General features: G+C 40.6%; 2 protein-coding genes across 50 annotated transcripts in view; one reads left to right on the top strand and one right to left on the bottom strand.

Moving 5' to 3' along the window:
* LOC111249274 (tetratricopeptide repeat protein 39A-like) overlaps positions 1–10,018 on the bottom strand; it is a 31,592-nt gene extending 21,574 nt beyond the window's left edge. Inside the window, exon 1 of one of the 2 annotated variants that reach the window (XM_022802949.2) lies at positions 9,884–10,018. In XM_022802949.2, the coding sequence (XP_022658684.1) occupies positions 9,884–10,008 (125 nt within the window). In that variant the 5' untranslated portion in view covers positions 10,009–10,018. The remainder of the gene's footprint in view (positions 1–9,883) is intronic. The other variant, XM_086977596.1, reaches the window with a different exon arrangement.
* The window catches only part of LOC111249512 (uncharacterized), a 202,180-nt gene that overhangs the window by 15,040 nt on the left and 168,453 nt on the right, over positions 1–18,687 (top strand). For 8 of the 48 annotated variants that reach the window (XR_015319249.1, XR_015319245.1, XR_015319248.1 and 5 more), the window contains exon 1: positions 10,595–11,370. The gene's annotated coding sequence lies outside the window, so the exon portion shown is untranslated. The other 40 variants (XR_015319235.1, XR_015319241.1, XR_015319243.1 and 37 more) reach the window with 36 other exon arrangements.

The following is an 18,687-nucleotide window of genomic DNA, read 5'->3' as shown; positions in this document are numbered from 1 at the left end:
AATTTAATGTAACACTATTCGAGCTTTGACGTCGGCAACTGTAAAATGCTTACCTTTGTACGCATTGAGGGCAAGCTTTCAGGGAAAACCAGCTCTGCTAGGGTTAGGACAATAGTATAGTGGGATTTACGCGTAGCATTCGACGCGAGCGTAAATTACGTCGACAAAAGATGAATGTGGAAGTGAATGGGATCATGGGTAAAAAAAATAACGATTACACCAACTGTGTCATCGGGGTCAAATGAGATAATCATGAAAACATATTGAACTAGATGGGGGTTTTGGGGATCTTGTTTGAACTGGGCAACGTTGACAACATGCCCCTATAGCTGTGCCGTCATATTCCTCGATGTAGGCAGTGCTTGCGGTAACGCGTTCGTTTATACAGCACACACGATAACATAATTCCATCCTATATCGTCTGTTGTCCAATGTATTCTCTGGGGTTTGAGACAATTGTGATGAACTTGTCTTACCGATGTTGGATTTGAAGATCCGGCCAGTTAAATGATTCTGGGTGACAATCAATCATATCACTGACATCGAGCTCAATTCATCGACGTAAATGGAAGTAATTATCACCCTCGAAAAATGAGTCGTTTTATACTACAGTAGATCAAGCAACAGAGAAAATAATATTCAACTTGAATCTACTGTCTGAACGAGTTCAGATCATACATTTAGGACGAACAAAATGCGAATTATGTAGATAAAGATAATATCAATACTCATTATCATTCATTATAGTTGTTCTATCTAAGGTAGAGTTAATTGTGAACGTTGCGTGCTCCATAATTTAACCAGCAGCTCATACACTTTTGTAAGGGAAACAATTAGTTAGGTACGGAATGTTGACATTGTCTTTATATACGATAACACGGCTGGCCACGGAAGTCTAAACGCTCATTGTAGCAAAATGCTAGATTACTTGACCTTTACAGCAATTCTTACTTTTACCCAGCAGGTTTTCATGATATATGTAGGCCGTCAGCATTTTCTTGCCACTTAATTACGCCGTGCGTTTCCTATTGTTGGTAAGATGAACACAAAATACGGACAGAATTTATACGCAAATCCAGAACATATCAAAATATTGATTTATTGTTGGCGTCCATATTGCTTACCCTATCCGTACGTACACAGTGTCTGACGTAAGATATTTCAGTTATTAGTTACAAGAAGCCTACACAAATCTTTGCTCTTTGATGGCACTAACTTAATAGGCTTCAGAGTAATACTTGAAAGTTAACTTGCTAAACTCGCATATTATCATCACACTGTTGTAGATACAACAAGGTTTAGCTTGTTTTACGCAAGTCATATATATGCGTAACTTCAGCACGTGGCGAAGACGACACACGCTTCTTAGGGTCGCAGTTGTTTTTGCACGTCAATTAATGCACAAGGTACTGTTATTTATTATAAAGGCCACACTGACCATTAATTCGGGAAACTCTTGGAGATCTTGTCTGTTTTCGATGAAAAAAGAGAGTCTTTTTGAAACATCTTGCATCAAACGTTTGGAGTAAAGTTCCAAGAAAATAGATAGTTATTCGCATTACTTCCGAAATGCGTTTGTAGTATTAGCATTATAAAAAAAAAAAAAAAAAAAAAAGAAAAAGAAGAAGAAGAACCTGCCGAACAGGTACTGCGTCTACTTGGCCCATTAAGCGATGACCTTGTTGCATTGCGTTCGTGAGTCGAAACGTGCCCCACGGCGCCTCGGCTTGTCGTATTCTATAGAGCGGTTCTGTTCTACAAAGCGAGTGGTGAACAGTTGAAATTTTTATCGGTGCTATTCATGTTTAGCCGCACACCGTTCGAAATTATAGTACACCTAGCAGTAGAAACTCAAAAACTTATAAACTTAGAAAGCAAAACTTAGAAAGTGTAGCCACGGAATCCTAGAAAGTGATCAAAATGATGATTGAATTTAGTTTTACGATTATCCACCAAAGGCCTCACACGCCTGTACGTAGTTATCAAGGCAACATTACATAATACAAACAGCATTTCCGCTACGTAAGAAACAGGTTATTGTATGAACTAATATAACTTCTAATATACATCGATGATTTAGCGTGTCATCAACTAATAGCCAGATGTTAGCTAAGCCGACTATAAAAGCGACTTCCGATCCATTAACACACCGCTCCTGTAGCAATCAAATATCAAGGAACAATGTAATATTGCGGTCCCAGTTCTGTAGACGCTTAACAATTTATTGTCAGCATAACAATATATTATAATAAAACGACATAAAAACTATATATGTATATATAACGCTCGCCATGTAGCACAAACCAATGCTGCTATTCTCTCAATCCAAATGAATTTGCTTAATACGCCGCACCGCTATTGCGCTGAAGTGCCTCACTGCTGTGTTATTACTTTGTCAATATAAGCACACACACACACACATCGTGTTTGCCATCGAAGAGGCATTGTATGCCTATTGGTACATGTAACAAATACGACAGGAAAAAAGGGGCCCACAACATTACCTTAGTTCTTACCTCTTCTTTACGCGCATGAAGTCGTGAACTATATGCTCAGTAAGATGCAAGCAGGCCTACACCTAGTCAAGGGGCTTACTCCGACTAGGTAAGGTAAAGGTCGGTCGCGTGGCAAATCTGTGGACAGATTGCTATCCCGTTGTACTAACATGATGAGTAATGATGAAGTACCGAGGCGAACCAGAGAAAGCCTGTTACCTTGCTTCGTCTATTTTTACCTATACACGACGACAGCGGCGCTCAAGCAGTGTAGCCCATCTAGTAAACGTAATAAAATGCTCATGTGTCCAGCTACATAATGATTTGCTGGTAGTAGTAGTAGTAGTAATAGTCTAACAGAAAAAGTAGCAGATATTTGCAAATGAACAGAAATTCTTCCGCCAATAGAAGTTTGCTGCTGCTGTTGTATGTACGTAGGGTAGAAGTTGAGAAGTGGTGACAATGATCGCCGCTGTTGACTTTCCAGTTGCAGAAACGTGCTTATAGGTAAAGGGCAATAATGAGGAAATTGTACGTAACTTACTTCTACTCTTATATCGGTGGTTGCTACTACCGTTGTCATTATAACTCTATCACATACGTATAACAGAGAAACAGTTGTTGCTGCGGTATCGGTGATTGCAGACGCATCGATGAATAAGAAAAGCGGCTGATGGAGGAAATGGCCCTAAATTAAATTATGTCAATGGATCCGCGTTTCTACATATCCGACGCATCTAACAAACTGCAAATCCAAATTAGCGAAATATTCAATTGAACAGCTGAAACAGTGGATGGTTTTCATGATATTGATGATAATAATTCCTGTGTAGCTAGTGTAAGCACATGGCTAAAAGATTCAGCTAAATGGAACCAGAAAAGAATGCTTAAATGCTTTATGTTTTTTTTTTTTTTCTGTCAGCTGCTAAACGTTAAATTAAGGTGGAATGACGTGGTTCAAATGTGCACGAATTAAATCTCCTTGGTGACAACAACTACACAATAAAGCTACCGAAAAGGTGGATGAATGGTGCAACCTCGTAATACCGTTTACAATCAGACCTCTGTACATGTTACACAGAAAGATAACGAGTAATTTGCTTTGTAAATATGATCATCAAATGAAGAACACGATATAAAACTCTTTCGGTGGTCATCGTACCCGTGCATGGTGGATAACGGTGAACTGGGTAATCGGAAACGCGTTCTATCTAGAATGAAATTATTAGATAAACCACCAATTGATCTTGCCCTAGTGGATCGGATAATCTCACACTTGCCTGGAATTATTTTCCATGTGGCCGTAGTACTATATAACTAGAAAGTAATCGTTTGTTCAAACCCAACCAAACGATACGTATGTATAAAGTACACTATTCGTATAAAATAAAACGCATGTAGAAAAAACATAGCCAATTTTCTCGATAGCTCAACTTCTCTCGCGACACCTTGTCGCCGCAGTAACCCACAAACGTGAATTCACTAAGGCCCACGGCTAATATTGTTACCATAAGCAACTGTGATTGGCGAGACAATTGCCAGCGGTCCTGCCCGCGGTTTAGACTCATCGAAGAGTCCTTACCTTGATATTATATATATATATATATATATATATATATATACATAATCGCTCCACACGAATATATCCGAGGGTCAATACATTATTTTTGTAAAAAGTTTGCTGAATATTTTTTGGTCACATTTTAGAGAATCGGCCGCATTGAATGTTCATTTTATATTTCATTTATTGCACCTACATGCCGGTATACATATTAGAACTCATATAAATAGGGAAGTATCTTTTCAACTGCAAGTAACTTAAAGGATGGCTTAGTTTCGGCGTTATGTTGCTTGTTGCATCCTATAGGTCTAACATGATTTTTAAAAGGTTAAGGTAATGTGACTTATAACTGTAATTGATTGAGTTTGATGGAGTATGATTAACCTCATTTCGGTTTCAAACTTACATTACCTAATCTTAAAAAAAAATTGTAGAAAAACGTAGAATACTTAATCGGACGTGTTGAAACCGACGGTGGCTCATAGTGCTAATTTTTGCGTAGGGACACCGAAATGCGATTTCTGAAACACTGCAGACAGTCAGTAGAGTGCTGTCCCTATCTTTGCTGATATAAATGCTTACTGGTATCATACAATGAGACAGTTAAATCGACATCTATCATCTCGATATGGGTACGTACTTGTCAGCAGAGTGCCGGCCTTCAATGGATCTAGACTCAAAGATATCCAATTGTTCGGCTGAAACGGGCAAAATTATCGTTTTTCTAATTGGCGCAAACCTACCCATAATGACATTGTGCGTTCTCTGCAGTCTTTTTCAATTGCAGTCTTTGGTTTGCTAAATACTTAATTTACAACTCTAAGCTTCTAGCTTATGAGGCATCATCATGTACAGCTACATTTGATTTTGTTCCTGAGCCCTATATTGTTCAATGTCAAAGCAACGACTACATGCCGACTAATCTCCGTGCCACCCCAATAAATGATACGCGAACAAATAGCCGGGGTCCTTCTGAAACACAATAAGCTCAATAATTCTAATAATTAATTGACTGAAGAACTAGCATGAATGTTTGTCTTCGACAAACTACGTCCTTAGTTACTAAGACCAGTTAGCTAAGAGTAGTGTTTGAGAGTCAGATCACTCGAATCATTTTTAAAATGACTGACACCCCTGTAAACAGTGAGTGACTTTCAGGCGTCGTTTTTCTTTCCATGAAAACTGCTTTTCGATGATTTTTCAGTTAGGAACAATTTCTGTTGGCAGCATACGCGACGCCTTTTAAGCCCTTGACAGCAGCGTTTTAAATTCTACGCATGGAAAAGGCAAACAGAAGCACACTGGTTCAAACAAAAAGCTACGTAAATTTTTCTGGAAAACGTCAGCCTCGATACCTATTATTTAGGTATTCCTAATCCTTAATGCCACTAAAATTACTATAAGCAACCGAAAAATGTTCATCAATTTTTTAAATGTTTACTTATGTTTATGTGTTTCTAAATATATATACATGATTTCATAGCACCGTTAGCTATTGTCAGTAGTGACTACACACGATCAGACGAGAGATCAAAGTTGTTTTTGTGCGGTTATGTGTCTTTTATGGATTATATATTCAAATGTAAGTTATACGTAGATCTTCAACTAAATCATTAAATATCGTAGAGTCGTGTCGTAGTGAGAAATTCAGCAACCTAGGGCTAGCCGCTTACATCTGCTGAGCTATTCCGTTGCTTCGACTACCGTACGGCATCAATGTTAACCCATGAAATATCAAATACCATAATACGGTGTAGAGTATTGCCTTTGAAAAGCTTCTTAATAAAATTAGCCGCATTTCTTAAGTTGCACCTATGTCGATTACTCGAAATACCCATTGATTAAAGAAGACAATATTAAGATCGAAATAAGTAATAGATCAGGTGGCATTCCAAACACTTGAAATATATACATATACATTTATACCAATTTGGTATATTTAGCATGTTGAACTTTATATGTCATCTTATATCGTACATGTGGCGGTTTCACAACTCTGGCTAAAGCTAATGTCATAGGGCAGTTCCTGGTATTTTCGGCTTAAGGTTCACGGAGTTATTTACGTAGACCCTATTCATGATTACGTCATAATATACCATAATACTGCCATTTTTCAATTGATTACTAAACTTATTGCCCAGCGATTGAACTTGTGGTAAGTGAGCAGGAAGCATAATATAGATCACACGGTACAATACTCATTAAGTTTGTGGAATTCCTGCATTCTGCATAGGCGAAAGTGAAAATTGTGCAGTTCATAACGCGCCATTACATGTCTGCTAGACAGATCAAATGGTTTGCAGGTCTTGTCCATCATGGTTTTCGTTTGATGTAGTTCGGGATCAATGCGCATGAACTTTCAATCCTATTTTACTAAGCTTTTCTGATGTCCTAAGATTGACTATAAGCTGAAACGGCGACGAAAGTTCTTAGCGAATGGTGGCGTCGCCGCCAAAAAGTAGACAAGGCTACTACAGGTTGCTTGCAGTCTCAACGCTTTTTTGGGAACCGAAACCTTTGTTCTACCCGAAATTCTCTACTGCGAGGTCATCTCAAATTGAACTCACTCCGTAAGTGAAAATTAACGCAACTTCGAGGTCAAAAATCACAAAGCGGTTAATAGGGACAATGGGTAAGGCCTAAGTATTGAGCACGAATATATCAAGGCCTTTCTGCATCAGGCTAAATTTTGGGATGGAGTCGAAGGCAGCTTTGAAGTATACAATCACTGCGTAGGTATGTTGTCGAAATTATAGCACTGACATTTTAAAGACCCCTTTAGTCTCCTCACCAGATAATACGGGAGAAGTCTACAGCAGACGTTTGCCTTCAAAATTTTTGCGCCACGACGTTAGTTGGTTGGATCGCCTTTGTTTTTTTTGAGATAACGAGAAGCGTTGCGTCTCGGGAATAAGAAGGAAGCGGTCCGGAATTAAGATATTCGTTGAAAAAAGCCGTTGAGGACGGCGCCAGCCCCACGGCGGGCTCAGGTTGTTCATTCTGAATCCTATTCGGCATCGTTGCCTTCTTTAATTCTAGGTTCTCTAGCACCTGAATCACTTCCAGAATGGAACACTTTTGGCCTAACCTTTTCCGTTTGCCCCTTGTGGGTTCGCCCAACATTTCGCTGAGCAGTGAGATCTCCTGAAGTACAATTTTACCAGGTAAGGATATCTAGCAGTTCTGCGATCAATATATTTCTAGGCACTTTAAAACAAATGGATCAAATGGATTAATAGAAGTTATCAAAGTCTATTTATATTTATTCGATTATGACATGCGGTTCTAAGATTGCTGCACACATTGATCGTTTTGCGTTAAAAATGTTATGTATAAAATATTATAAATCGACCTTCCTCTGTAAGGGTGTCGATTATCTCTAATTACGTTGATCGTTAACCCCTAAAGTCGATTTTAAATAGAGCAGAAAAGACAGGCATTTTTATCGTCGTAGCGTTCAACGGTTTCATCACTTAACTTCCGACGCATATGAGTAAAGTAGCTAACTGCCCATTATCTAGAGTAATGTTCATTTACATTTTCACCCTCGCACGTTCAAATACGGTTTTGAAACAAATAAATCAGTCTCCGTCCCCTTCGTCTTACATTGAATGGGCCTACTATTTGAGCAGTAAGAAGCTCTGCGTGGGCTGTTTCAAAATCCGTCTATACTCCGCATAGCTAAATCCCGACTAGCTCATTGATTGACCCTCTTTGTGGTGATGGCGATAACATGGATGACCCTGCTGTTGTGCTTACCCTGCCGCTTTACAGTTGTCACCGTTTGAACAGATTGACACCACTTAATATAACCGCAGATGGCGCTAGATTAATCGGCTCTTACGTGCTCTTGTGGCCACGGTCGTCGCGCTATTATCAGCCCCTGCATCTACAACACCCCAGAGAGAACTTCATACCGCACGGGTGGGTAGTATTAGCAGCCACTTAGAGTGAAATATGCTTTTTGAGGAACAAGATTCTCTGAAATGCACAAAGCAAGTGCTTCTCGAGTAACATGGGTGGTACAGCACCAAAAGGGGTTCAAGTTGTCTGTAACCTTGTAATAATTTAAATTTGACCGCAACTCACAATTCAGCAGAGTGTATATTCAAAAGATGACATATAAAATGTGGGATGATGTAAGTACTTACTATAGCTAGATGAATATTTGCATTGTCAAAAACCCGTATCCATTTTGCAAGTCGACGGCGTTGCTCAGTGGCATTTACTTGAGTGCTGAAATGGTGCTTTTCTAGCTTGAGAAACGATGATGAAAATATGACGGATGTGTGGATAAATTGAATCTTGTGTATTTATTTATAGAAAAAATATGGTATAATTTTTTCTCTTACATTTCCTTGTTAGGTTAGCTGAGGAATCGACCATAATTAACATAATAAACATAACTAAGGCGATTGACGTACTTGGAATTATTGAAAAAAGCTCAAAGAAATAGTACAAATGTGTGGAACCTTACAGCTACACTGAGTGTTATATATATATGCTGTTTTTTTATTATTATTTATTAATTATTATTATTAATAATTAATATTATTGTTATTTTGTTTTTCTAATTATCCGAGACAGTTAAAAAAATAATTAATGGATTTATGAACGCTTAGCAACAGCACTCATCGAGGGTAATGGCGCTTTGTAATAGTCTTTGACTATCCGTTTACGACGGTAAGTTCCGTTAGAATAGGTTAAAAAAAAATACAGACCGTATCGGACCTCGGACAAGCCAATATCGTATTCTATGTATGTTTATGTGGTGCTTACGTGGATAGGTTTTGCCCTACGCGTTCTAGCTACTAGCTAATCTTCCGAAGATTCTTACTCATTTGTCCTTATGTTAGATCAGGGAAAATTTGGGTCAGTTAACTTGTGTAGAATATGTGATAGTAATCCACGGTGTGTACGACATTTGCCAGAGTAAAAATAACGTAATAAGGACAGCAACGCAGATAAATCAGCAATCAGAGAATATAGGCATCATTTAATTAGGATCAGCTAACACGTAAGTTTTAGTAAGTACGAAAGCTTTAATTGTGAATAATTATACGACGTATTTCATTATATCATATACGACGTAACAACATTGTAACTTCGTCTTCTGTATTTTCTTCTTACAGTTGCAGTAGTAGGACATTTCATTATTCGTATCCTAAGAAAACTATATACGATTAAGTTAAGTGTAGATTGACCAATTAATCCAAAAATTTTTTGCATTCACTTACTTCTAACTTGATCCATGAAGTGCATCAACATACGTGAATCTATAAATTGTGCGATATCATTGTCTGGATTATACGTAGTAGCGTTAATTCGAAGTCTACGTTCTGTGTATACTATATAATAAAAAGATGGGTTGCATAATTTACGCTAGAATATGATTCGCTGCCTTTTGGGAAAAAAGTGCCGATTTCAGGAAGAAGGCTCATCGCAATTGTCAGCACTCACTGGCATAAACTGTTAAAGACGGTCTGTGGGACAGATGCGATGTTGTACAGACACCCCTTGACGGTGTTTTAAAGCAATTCCAGCAAGCGAATCTCTGCATACGAGAATACTAGTCTTAAACTGATTAGGACTCCAGTTCGACAATTGGGAAACAATCAAAAGCCATAGATTTTACACAACAGTTCGACATACCGCCGATGCGAAATAAAAGAAGGGGATTTTTTCCTATCTACATATAAAGTAACACATACAATGGTTACCCTCTAGCAAGCTTTTATTCCTTTGCGTCTAACATAGTATCTAATATAACACTTCTTATCCTTTTCAATGTATAACTAAGCAAATTTTTCTAGTTTCAACTGCTCACCTCGGCTTTTCGAAGTACGCTTCGACCTCTTCCGCCTTCTCGGTATACTCAACCAAACCACCGTCATCCAGAATTACTAGAGTTCCAGCACCACCACTATCGTCTCGTTTACTTCCAAACACCATGTGAATTAATTCCAAATATCAGAGTCGAAAGTATTTTTTCTAAACCAACAAGTAGTCCCGGCAGATTTGCAACAGGATTTTAGCTATCCACTAGTTCCAGTGTCTATTAACTTACGCGCAAGTACAGCTTTCGTTTTTAGCCCGAACAGATATCTACGGAGATTCTTATCGACAAACCGTACTCATCTTTATCAATGTACCCTTCATTTGTTATAACCCTCTTGTAGGCATCGCTGCCAATGCACCGCTAATTTTCCAGATGTCTTGCAATTTTCCGCTAGCGTTCTAAGATTATTTCTAGCTAAAGAAGAATCGCTAGAAATGCTAGTTGGGCAACAAGGTCCGCCTTCTCTTTTTGTCACCAGGAATTTTCTGCGAAAACTAAGCTTCTGGCAAAAGCAGCCAACAGCTGTGTTAGCTTCTTGTCAGGGCTGCAACAGGTGGCCGTTGTGGTACGCGGCTGTAATGGCAATGCTGACGGAAACTTCTCTAACGGAGGAAAGTCGCACTACCGCGCGTTCAAACAGTACTACTCGCACGCACAAGCACACATACATACATACACTCAAATACACAGTACAACTTCAGTTTACCTGTCTCATTTCGGAGTGAGGGGCGACAGCATGGGGAGCGGTCACGCCGATAGATTACAATTTCTCCTTAGAAATTGTAGTCTATCCTTACTGAAGGTGGCGCCTCAGTTTCTGCTCAAACAGCCACCGCTTTCTGGCTAAGGTATAGAGCATTAAATGAGAGCTATGGCTGGTCCATTTTTTTTTGCAGAAGCCCACTTAAGAGCCTTACGATTGAAAGAAACTCAGGAGCGCACAATGCTTGCAGTTTTTCTCCTTCTGCATCGTTATAATCATGGCATTTTTTTTATTTACTAATTTATTTACTAAAAATTTCCCCATCATCGCGTTGAATCTAGAGCAAACAGAATTTACTGTCCCGCAATGAACAAAACTAAAATAAAAGCTTTCAGGCAGCTAGTTTTCTAAAAAATGACGGATACGTTCAAGATTTAGTTGTGCAGGCCAACGCAGTTATTCTCTTTTCACGGCTAGCTGGAATAACGCCACACGGGTTATTCTGCACTGGCCTACGGTTAGTCTCTACCATCTTCAGTCCTAATACATGCTGCTATAGTGGATGTAAAAACTGATTGTGTTAACAGTGCCCTTGTGGATCTGATTATAGTTTGGGCGGCGCGAATCACAGCCAACCGAATGGGTAAGGCGTATATATCGTGGGCCCTTGCCGCAGCCGACATGGACTGCCGTTCGTATTAGCAGGTATCAAGCAGACAGCCATTGTAGTACTGACTGAGATCCAGTGTACAACGCTTCGCTCGACAGCTTGGTGAGTTTTCAAACAACTAGTAAAAGATATCTTGCCTCTATGTTTTTGTTTCAGGTTAGATAGGTCCTGTTTAATTATTAGTTCGAGCGGCGATATGCCGCTTATAGTAGTTGTGTCTGTTCAAGTGAAACTCGGTTATTGGATGGCATAAATTCGCTGACGATGCGATAGAACTGCGTGCTTATTTTAAATAATCACTATATGCTTTTCTCAGAATCCCAGAGCATATTGGTAAAATAGGCCGTATATTTGGCATGACTGTTTATTTTCTACAGTTGGTTGAATAAAATTAAAAATCATTTGCTTTCTTTTCCAGTAGCATTTGGAACGCTCTTTTTACACCATATGGCAGCAATCGAAAGCTTTTTGACCGATTGCGCCTATATTAACAAACTCTCGCAACTATTTTTCGTTAGTATACCATGGTTCGTACCTATGTTTTCGACGAGAGTAGAAGCTTTTTAAGGCTGATACCTGACCTCGTTACGCTGACGAAACTGCAAAAGCTTTTAGGAAAATTCCCATTCAGTTCAGCCTCGGCAGGTGACGTCACACCTTCCATTGCCAGACGAACGACATTTTTTCTAACTGCTCAGACAATATAGCTGCGATGACATTTACTCAGATGAATAGTAACTCTCTAAGCGTTGCATGCGTCATCGAAAAATTATCCATATAGCGGTAAGCCTATATTACATGAGCGTATGCCGTATCATGTCTGGGCGGAAAAACTATCCTATCAAATGTTGCCGCACTTGCCCTAACAGGACTGCGGCCATGTTCGATACTGTTCGAGTGGTTTCTATAATCGCTGGAAGGGCGCCATCTTGGATTCTTTCATAGTCACACCACTATGGGGGCGACTGCGTAGTTGGTGGAAAGGAGGTGGCGCGGCTGTCGCTCATATAGGGCTTAGCATTAGCCTGTTTAGTCATTGCTTCGGTGGCAATTGATGAAGATGTGTGGTGCTTGTAAGATAGATGAAGCGACATGCAACCAATAGTGTTAAGATGAGCATGTTTTGTGTCTACTAGTTTACCAGCTATTCATCGATGATCAAGGTATTCGTAGGTAGTATGGAATGAAGATGGTCATCCACCAACAATCCCAATATGTTTTACCGGATGGAATGTAGTATTGCGTCGAGTCGGCGGAAACACGCTGTCCGGTTACGTCTTTTACGTCGCTATTTCATAGAAATATTAAACGGTTTGATGGATCTGCGAATTCGTCCAAAAGTCGTTAAGCTGTGAGCAAAACGTAATTAAAGCACAACGTAACTAGTCGCACTTATTTACTCGATTACGTCTAATGTTGTAGTGGGCAGTATCGCCTATTGTAATATTATATGTACACGTATAGATGATATATATTATTGGCAATATTTGCGTGATATGTGAATGCCTCCAGTTTGTTTGCCAGTGTACCGATATAGATAGGGAATATATACAGTGCTGCGTACTCGTATCTTTCTTTGTTCATTTAATTTCCCTCCCGGCCATTCGTATGGCTGACGGGAATATCACCAATGGTTTCTCGTTTGTGGAATCAACCTTGTGTGCATCCTGAACATATTTGATCATCTATACATATCTTCATTAAGCAGTACGTAAAAGGTTTAGCGATGTTCGTGAATATTACAGACCTCGTTAGGCTTAGTAAGATATCTGCCATCATTGTTCGCTCCATCGAAGTTTAGTCATGGTGTTTCACAGCATAGCAACAGCCGTATAGGCTTACCGAGTCAACCAAGAAGTGACGTCATCCATATCGTCACCGAACGGAACGATCTTAAGAAGGCTGGGACGTTTTGGTAAGCTGATATGGACGAACCAGCAAGCGAGCTATAGGTACCCAGACCGTGAGACAGGGTGTACTCCCAGACAACCTAGATTCTTCCACTTATTCCAGCCTAAGCAAATACGATTGTGTGACATCATTGGTTTTGGTAAGTCCGAGCTAACCTTCGCCCAAAGATGGTCGGACGTGTTCGTTCAGACGAATAGTATCATCAATATGGTTTTTATGTATATATAATTCAGATAGCAGTTGTGTTTATTAGTAATCAACGTATTCTATGCCACTGAACTCTCTAGCTACAATTTGTACACTATAATTTTTCGAATTAGTGATTGATTTCGAGCTGTTCTGAAGAACGTGCTTCAAAAATTGGCCGTCTTTATAGTGCTCACCATAACCGCGTGTGGCTTCGGCCAACATCGCTGTCGCTCCCACAGGCCTGCGTTCTTTCTGGTTTCTTTTTGTGTCGGTGTGTATCGATCTATGTCTGCCTATATGCTGATTTTTGTCGCCTTAGCCGCTATCACATAGCGAGGAAGCGGGTGGGTGGTTCAGCGATTGACCTCGGATCGTGCGTGTTCGTGCCGCCTACCAGCTAGCGTCTCAGCAGTCTATCGCACGACGTTTCCTATAGAAGATCCAACGAATCCGATCTAATTGGGCTCGTCGGAGAGGCCGATGCTGATAAATGTAATAGTTGCGCAGTGTAGTTCTACCAATGAAGCAAAACGTCATCAGGTTGTTCACGGGCCGACGCGGGTCTACCTGCATTATATCACTACAACTACCACGGTTTTAACTATCCTGAAAATCTGCAACCATTGCTGTTCACCCGTTCAGCTCTACATGCTTCAATCTACAAGCTGCGTTTAGCATTTCTAGTGTTTTTGAGCTACGCCTTTCGTTTTTTTTTTTTTTTTTTATCAGTGTTAGCACAGTGCTTTACGTAATTAGTGCCCGATGCGCAATTCGTGCGGCTCCTGCTATTGAGCGGACCCGTTCCTGGAGGCTGCCAGCCAATTCCACATTGTGTCGATTTCGATGACTCATCTGCTATTCATTGGACCTTGTGATGCTGCGAACCTTCGCGAATCTTTCGTCGGCGATTATGATAGTGACGCAGTGGTTTCGTCGGCTACAACAGCGTTGTCTGCAGTCACTTCGTCATCGGTAATATGGGTAGTCGGGTTGGAGCTGCAAGGTGTCGTTGTTCGGTAACGTCCGCGAAGGGTCAGCAGCAGGCAGGTTGTCTACGCAATTTCTCAGTCGGTAAAGTCAACTAGATGGTATTTGGCACGGAATTATCTTTTAGCGATGCAGCAGATAGGCGGCCGACGCTTTGTGCCAGTTTTGCTTGAATTATTGCCTGCTGTTCATGCTGCTATTTTCGTTTGGACCAGCTCACCAGCAGTCTACTGCGCATTTCACGGACGAACACATCTAGCGGCGTTGAACACCACCAGGAGCGGCAAGGCATCCGATACCGTATGGCCGGCGTTTCTCCCGATAATGCGGCGTGAACAGACAAACAAGCAGATTCTACAGGCGATGGGTCCGTTCGTACAACTGATACTAGAAGGAAATCTATTGCACACAAATTCACCGTACCGCGGAGTTTGTCGCTAAGAGTAGACAGAAAATTCACTGAGCGATTACGGGTGATTTTATCTAGCTTTTTTACAAATCTGATTTGTATATGTATACTTTTATTTACTACATGCCTTGTCCATCTCGTACGGAAGTACTACTCGTAATGAAGATATTTTAGTTCATAAGTTGAAAAACGGCACCATGATACTTTAGGTAGACCAACAGTTCAGTTAGTTCGTTGTAGGTTGGCACCACATGAAAGGTTACAGCACGCCGATAGTCGATTCGAGAAAACATCTGACCCTGTTGGAGATCTGCGCACTTGGATGTGAAGACAATGGTTCATCCTGACGCCTTCTCCAGTTTCCATAACGCTTTCTCAAATTTCCGTGTTTTGTGTGGCAGATGTGGTTATTGGATTGTTTGCGGTTTGCCGATCGCTTGTCCATTCACAGAGCTCGACAGCCTCAAATAATGGGAGTCAACTTGATGAAGTCACCTATGAAACGGAAAAAATTCGCATTATTAGCGGCCGTGAACAGTAGGGTATCCATGGTTACAGCTCAGCGGCTGTGGGCAGTGAGGTATCCGTGGTCACGGCTTGATAAATGGAAACATCGATGGCTCTTGCTACAATCAGTGTTTGCTCATCAGGGGGTCGATTTGGCGCAGTTAGCTGAAAACCAGGAAAGTGGTAATGACCAACGGCGAGCGTTATTCATCCTCGTATTATATTAGGTATTTGTACTCAATTCTGCTGATGAGACGAAAGACATTATTCGCCAGTGGCAAGCGGATGGTATACAAACTGTGATATTTCAATGATTTGATAACGTGCATCTAAAAAGACGTTAAAAAGTAGCAGAATCAATAGATAGAACACAACCCTCCCGAGTTTTGCGATCTGTTCCTAGGCGGTTACTTAAAGAAGCTAGTAAGCGTTAACTACTTGCTTAAAAAGCAAATCAACACATCATTCTCTTCAAAGTCGAATTTTTGGCGTACATCATCATCCACTGTTATTCTTCCTTCGTCGCTCATAGAAAGCGGTCGTAAAATGCTGATAGCATCACTTCAAGAAATTCTTGAAGAGACTCCAGAATGTATTAGCAGCCAGCGGATGGTGGCAGCACATCAACGATGAGATCTGTGAGTCATGTGTGCTTGTGTGATGCTCTTCGATTCGCTAAGTAGAAAGTCATTACTTCAGACTAATGTATTATCGAAGTAAGAAAGCCAATCGTCGCATACTGATGGTATTTAAAATTCTAGTAGTATTATCCTGCCTAGGTAGAGCAAATCATGCGATCTCTACCCACAGGTATTAATATTAACTCAAACGTAAAGCCAGAATTGAAGGACTTCTTCGTAACTTGGATTTGTCACTTCTCGACAAGTCAGAAGTGAATCGTTCTCCACATATGATCCCTAACTCGGACACCGGCTGCTGTGAGACAAGAAATGTTGTCAGGCAAGAAATTTCGTTTTAGCTTGATTTTGAACAAGACAATATGATCAATACGAAACAATATTATTAAAAAGATCTAGATGCCCTAGGTAGACGACACTCGCACTCTTTTCTCCTTCAGGCGACTAGCCAGTCGTTGAAGTTTTGCGCAACCTGGTTGATTTTGTTAATAACGCAGTCATTCGTGGCGAAAAAGGAACGCGTTACCGCGTCGCGTATACCAACGTCTCAATGAATGAACAAAATGTAGGTGGACTCATTATCTTACATATGGAAATTTTGGCATATCGAAATGTTTCAATATAACTATATCTAATAGGTAAAGGCAACACTCTTTGCTTAGTGTCGCTACTTAGGCCAAAAAATCCCGATATTTTGGCTTCGGGATTCAGATTCGGAACGCTTTGAATGGGTTCGAGATGGATGTCCCCACATTGCGCGAGCTGAAGCTACTGCCGCGGGCCGCTACATGTTGTGCGCGAGCGTCTGGGTAGCAGGTTCCGTTTTGTCTTCATGCCTGAGTTTTCTGGTGCGTTGGATAAATGATATCTTCAACGGGTGTCAAAGGTTGCCTCGGATCAAAAATAGACTGTCTCAATCGGCGTTATATGAAAAATGGTGAAATCGGTAACGGGCTACGAAAACATAATATCTTTGTTTGTGCTGTGTTGTTGTTTTTTGCTAGCGACCATGTAGAGCTGTGCAGTAGATTTAGTTGTATTCACAGATCCACTCGTAGTAAAACGAGTGAGCTGCGTGTTTCGAGTGGCTCCGGATCTATCCAGGATCGACGGCGTTCTTTGATATCGCGACCGCTTCTCATTACGCCTAAACGTGCGAAGACCAGCGGTCGAGTTGTGTATGTGTTGGTGTTTTTGTGTTATGTTTTAGTGTGGAGGCGCGGAAGAAAAGTCGTGTTGTTTGGTTGATAGTTTCTCAGTGCAGAAGTTTATGTGAACTCGGAAGATAAGAATGGAAACCTAGGTTTCTATCATTTCTGGTCCAGATTTCACTCTCTGGATAAACTTCATCTTCCAGACCCCACTCAACAAGCATTTCTAAAACAATCCACGTGGTGTATCCATCGTTAATTCATCTATAAACATCTATGAAGTCAAATGATCAACAAACACTTCCAAAATAATCCACGTGTAATACCCATCGTTATTTCATCTATAAACATCTATGCTCGACAAACAAAAAATGCCCGACTCACATATCGATGATTTCGAATACTTCCTTCATCGACATTACTATACAGGCCCACAGTTCGCCCGCCTCTACTAAATTTCTTTACAGGAAAATTCCACGAGAAAAAGAACAACATTAGGTACCATTCCGTGAGCTATAAGATAGCAAACGAAACGAATTTGCTCTTCCACTACAGGACTTTCCCAACCACCCAGATCGGCTCGAACATTTGCGCCATAGAATGACTGTTGGAGTTGCAGACGGTCACATGGTGACACAATTTTGGCTTCGCTGATATTTTGGGTGATTTGCTGTCTCAACCTTGCGTGGACTCGTATCTGCTAAGCTAAATGATGGTGTATTTTGAATGTTGAGGTTGCGTGAAGAATTCAAAAAGCCCGCTATTGGGTACAACCGATCACTATTTTGCACTTCAGATGGCGATTCACATCAACATACACACGATACACAATGAGGACGAACGGTTCCAGTTACTCCATGGATGATCGCAAGGATACTCACAACTATATCGAACTAGAGGAACGCGATGTTCGTAGAAACGCGATGTTCGTAGAAACGCGATGTTCGTAGAAACACGATGTTCGTAGAAACACGATGTTCGTAGAAACACGATGTTCGTAGAAACACGATGTTCGTAGAAACGCGATGTTCGTAGAAACGCGATGTTCGTAGAAACGCGATGTTCGTAAAAACGCGATGTTCGTAAAAACGCGATGTTCGTAAAAACGCGATGTTCGTAAAAACGCGATGTTCGTAAAAACGCGATGTTCGTAAAAACGCGATGTTCGTAAAAACGCGATGTTCGTAAAAACGCGATGTTCGTAAAAACGCGATGTTCGTAAAAACGCGATGTTCGTAAAAACGCGATGTTCGTAAAAACGCGATGTTCGTAAAAACGCGATGTTCGTAAAAACGCGATGTTCGTAAAAACGCGATGTTCGTAAAAACGCGATGTTCGTAAAAACGCGATGTTCGTAAAAACGCGATGTTCGTAAAAACGCGATGTTCGTAAAAACGCGATGTTCGTAAAAACGCGATGTTCGTAAAAACGCGATGTTCGTAAAAACGCGATGTTCGTAAAAACGCGATGTTCGTAAAAACGCGATGTTCGTAAAAACGCGATGTTCGTAAAAAGCGATGTTCGTAGGAACAAAATGTACGTAGGAACAAAATGTACGTAGGAACAAAATGTACGTAGGAACAAAATGTACGTAGGAACAAAATGTACGTAGGAACAAAATGTACGT

Source organism: Varroa destructor, unplaced genomic scaffold, assembly GCF_002443255.2.
Source record: "Varroa destructor unplaced genomic scaffold, Vdes_3.0 BEIS01000001.1, whole genome shotgun sequence".
Lineage (NCBI taxonomy): Eukaryota > Metazoa > Arthropoda > Arachnida > Mesostigmata > Varroidae > Varroa > Varroa destructor.
Note: the sequence above shows the minus strand (reverse complement) of the source record. Positions and strands in the feature narration are given on the sequence as shown.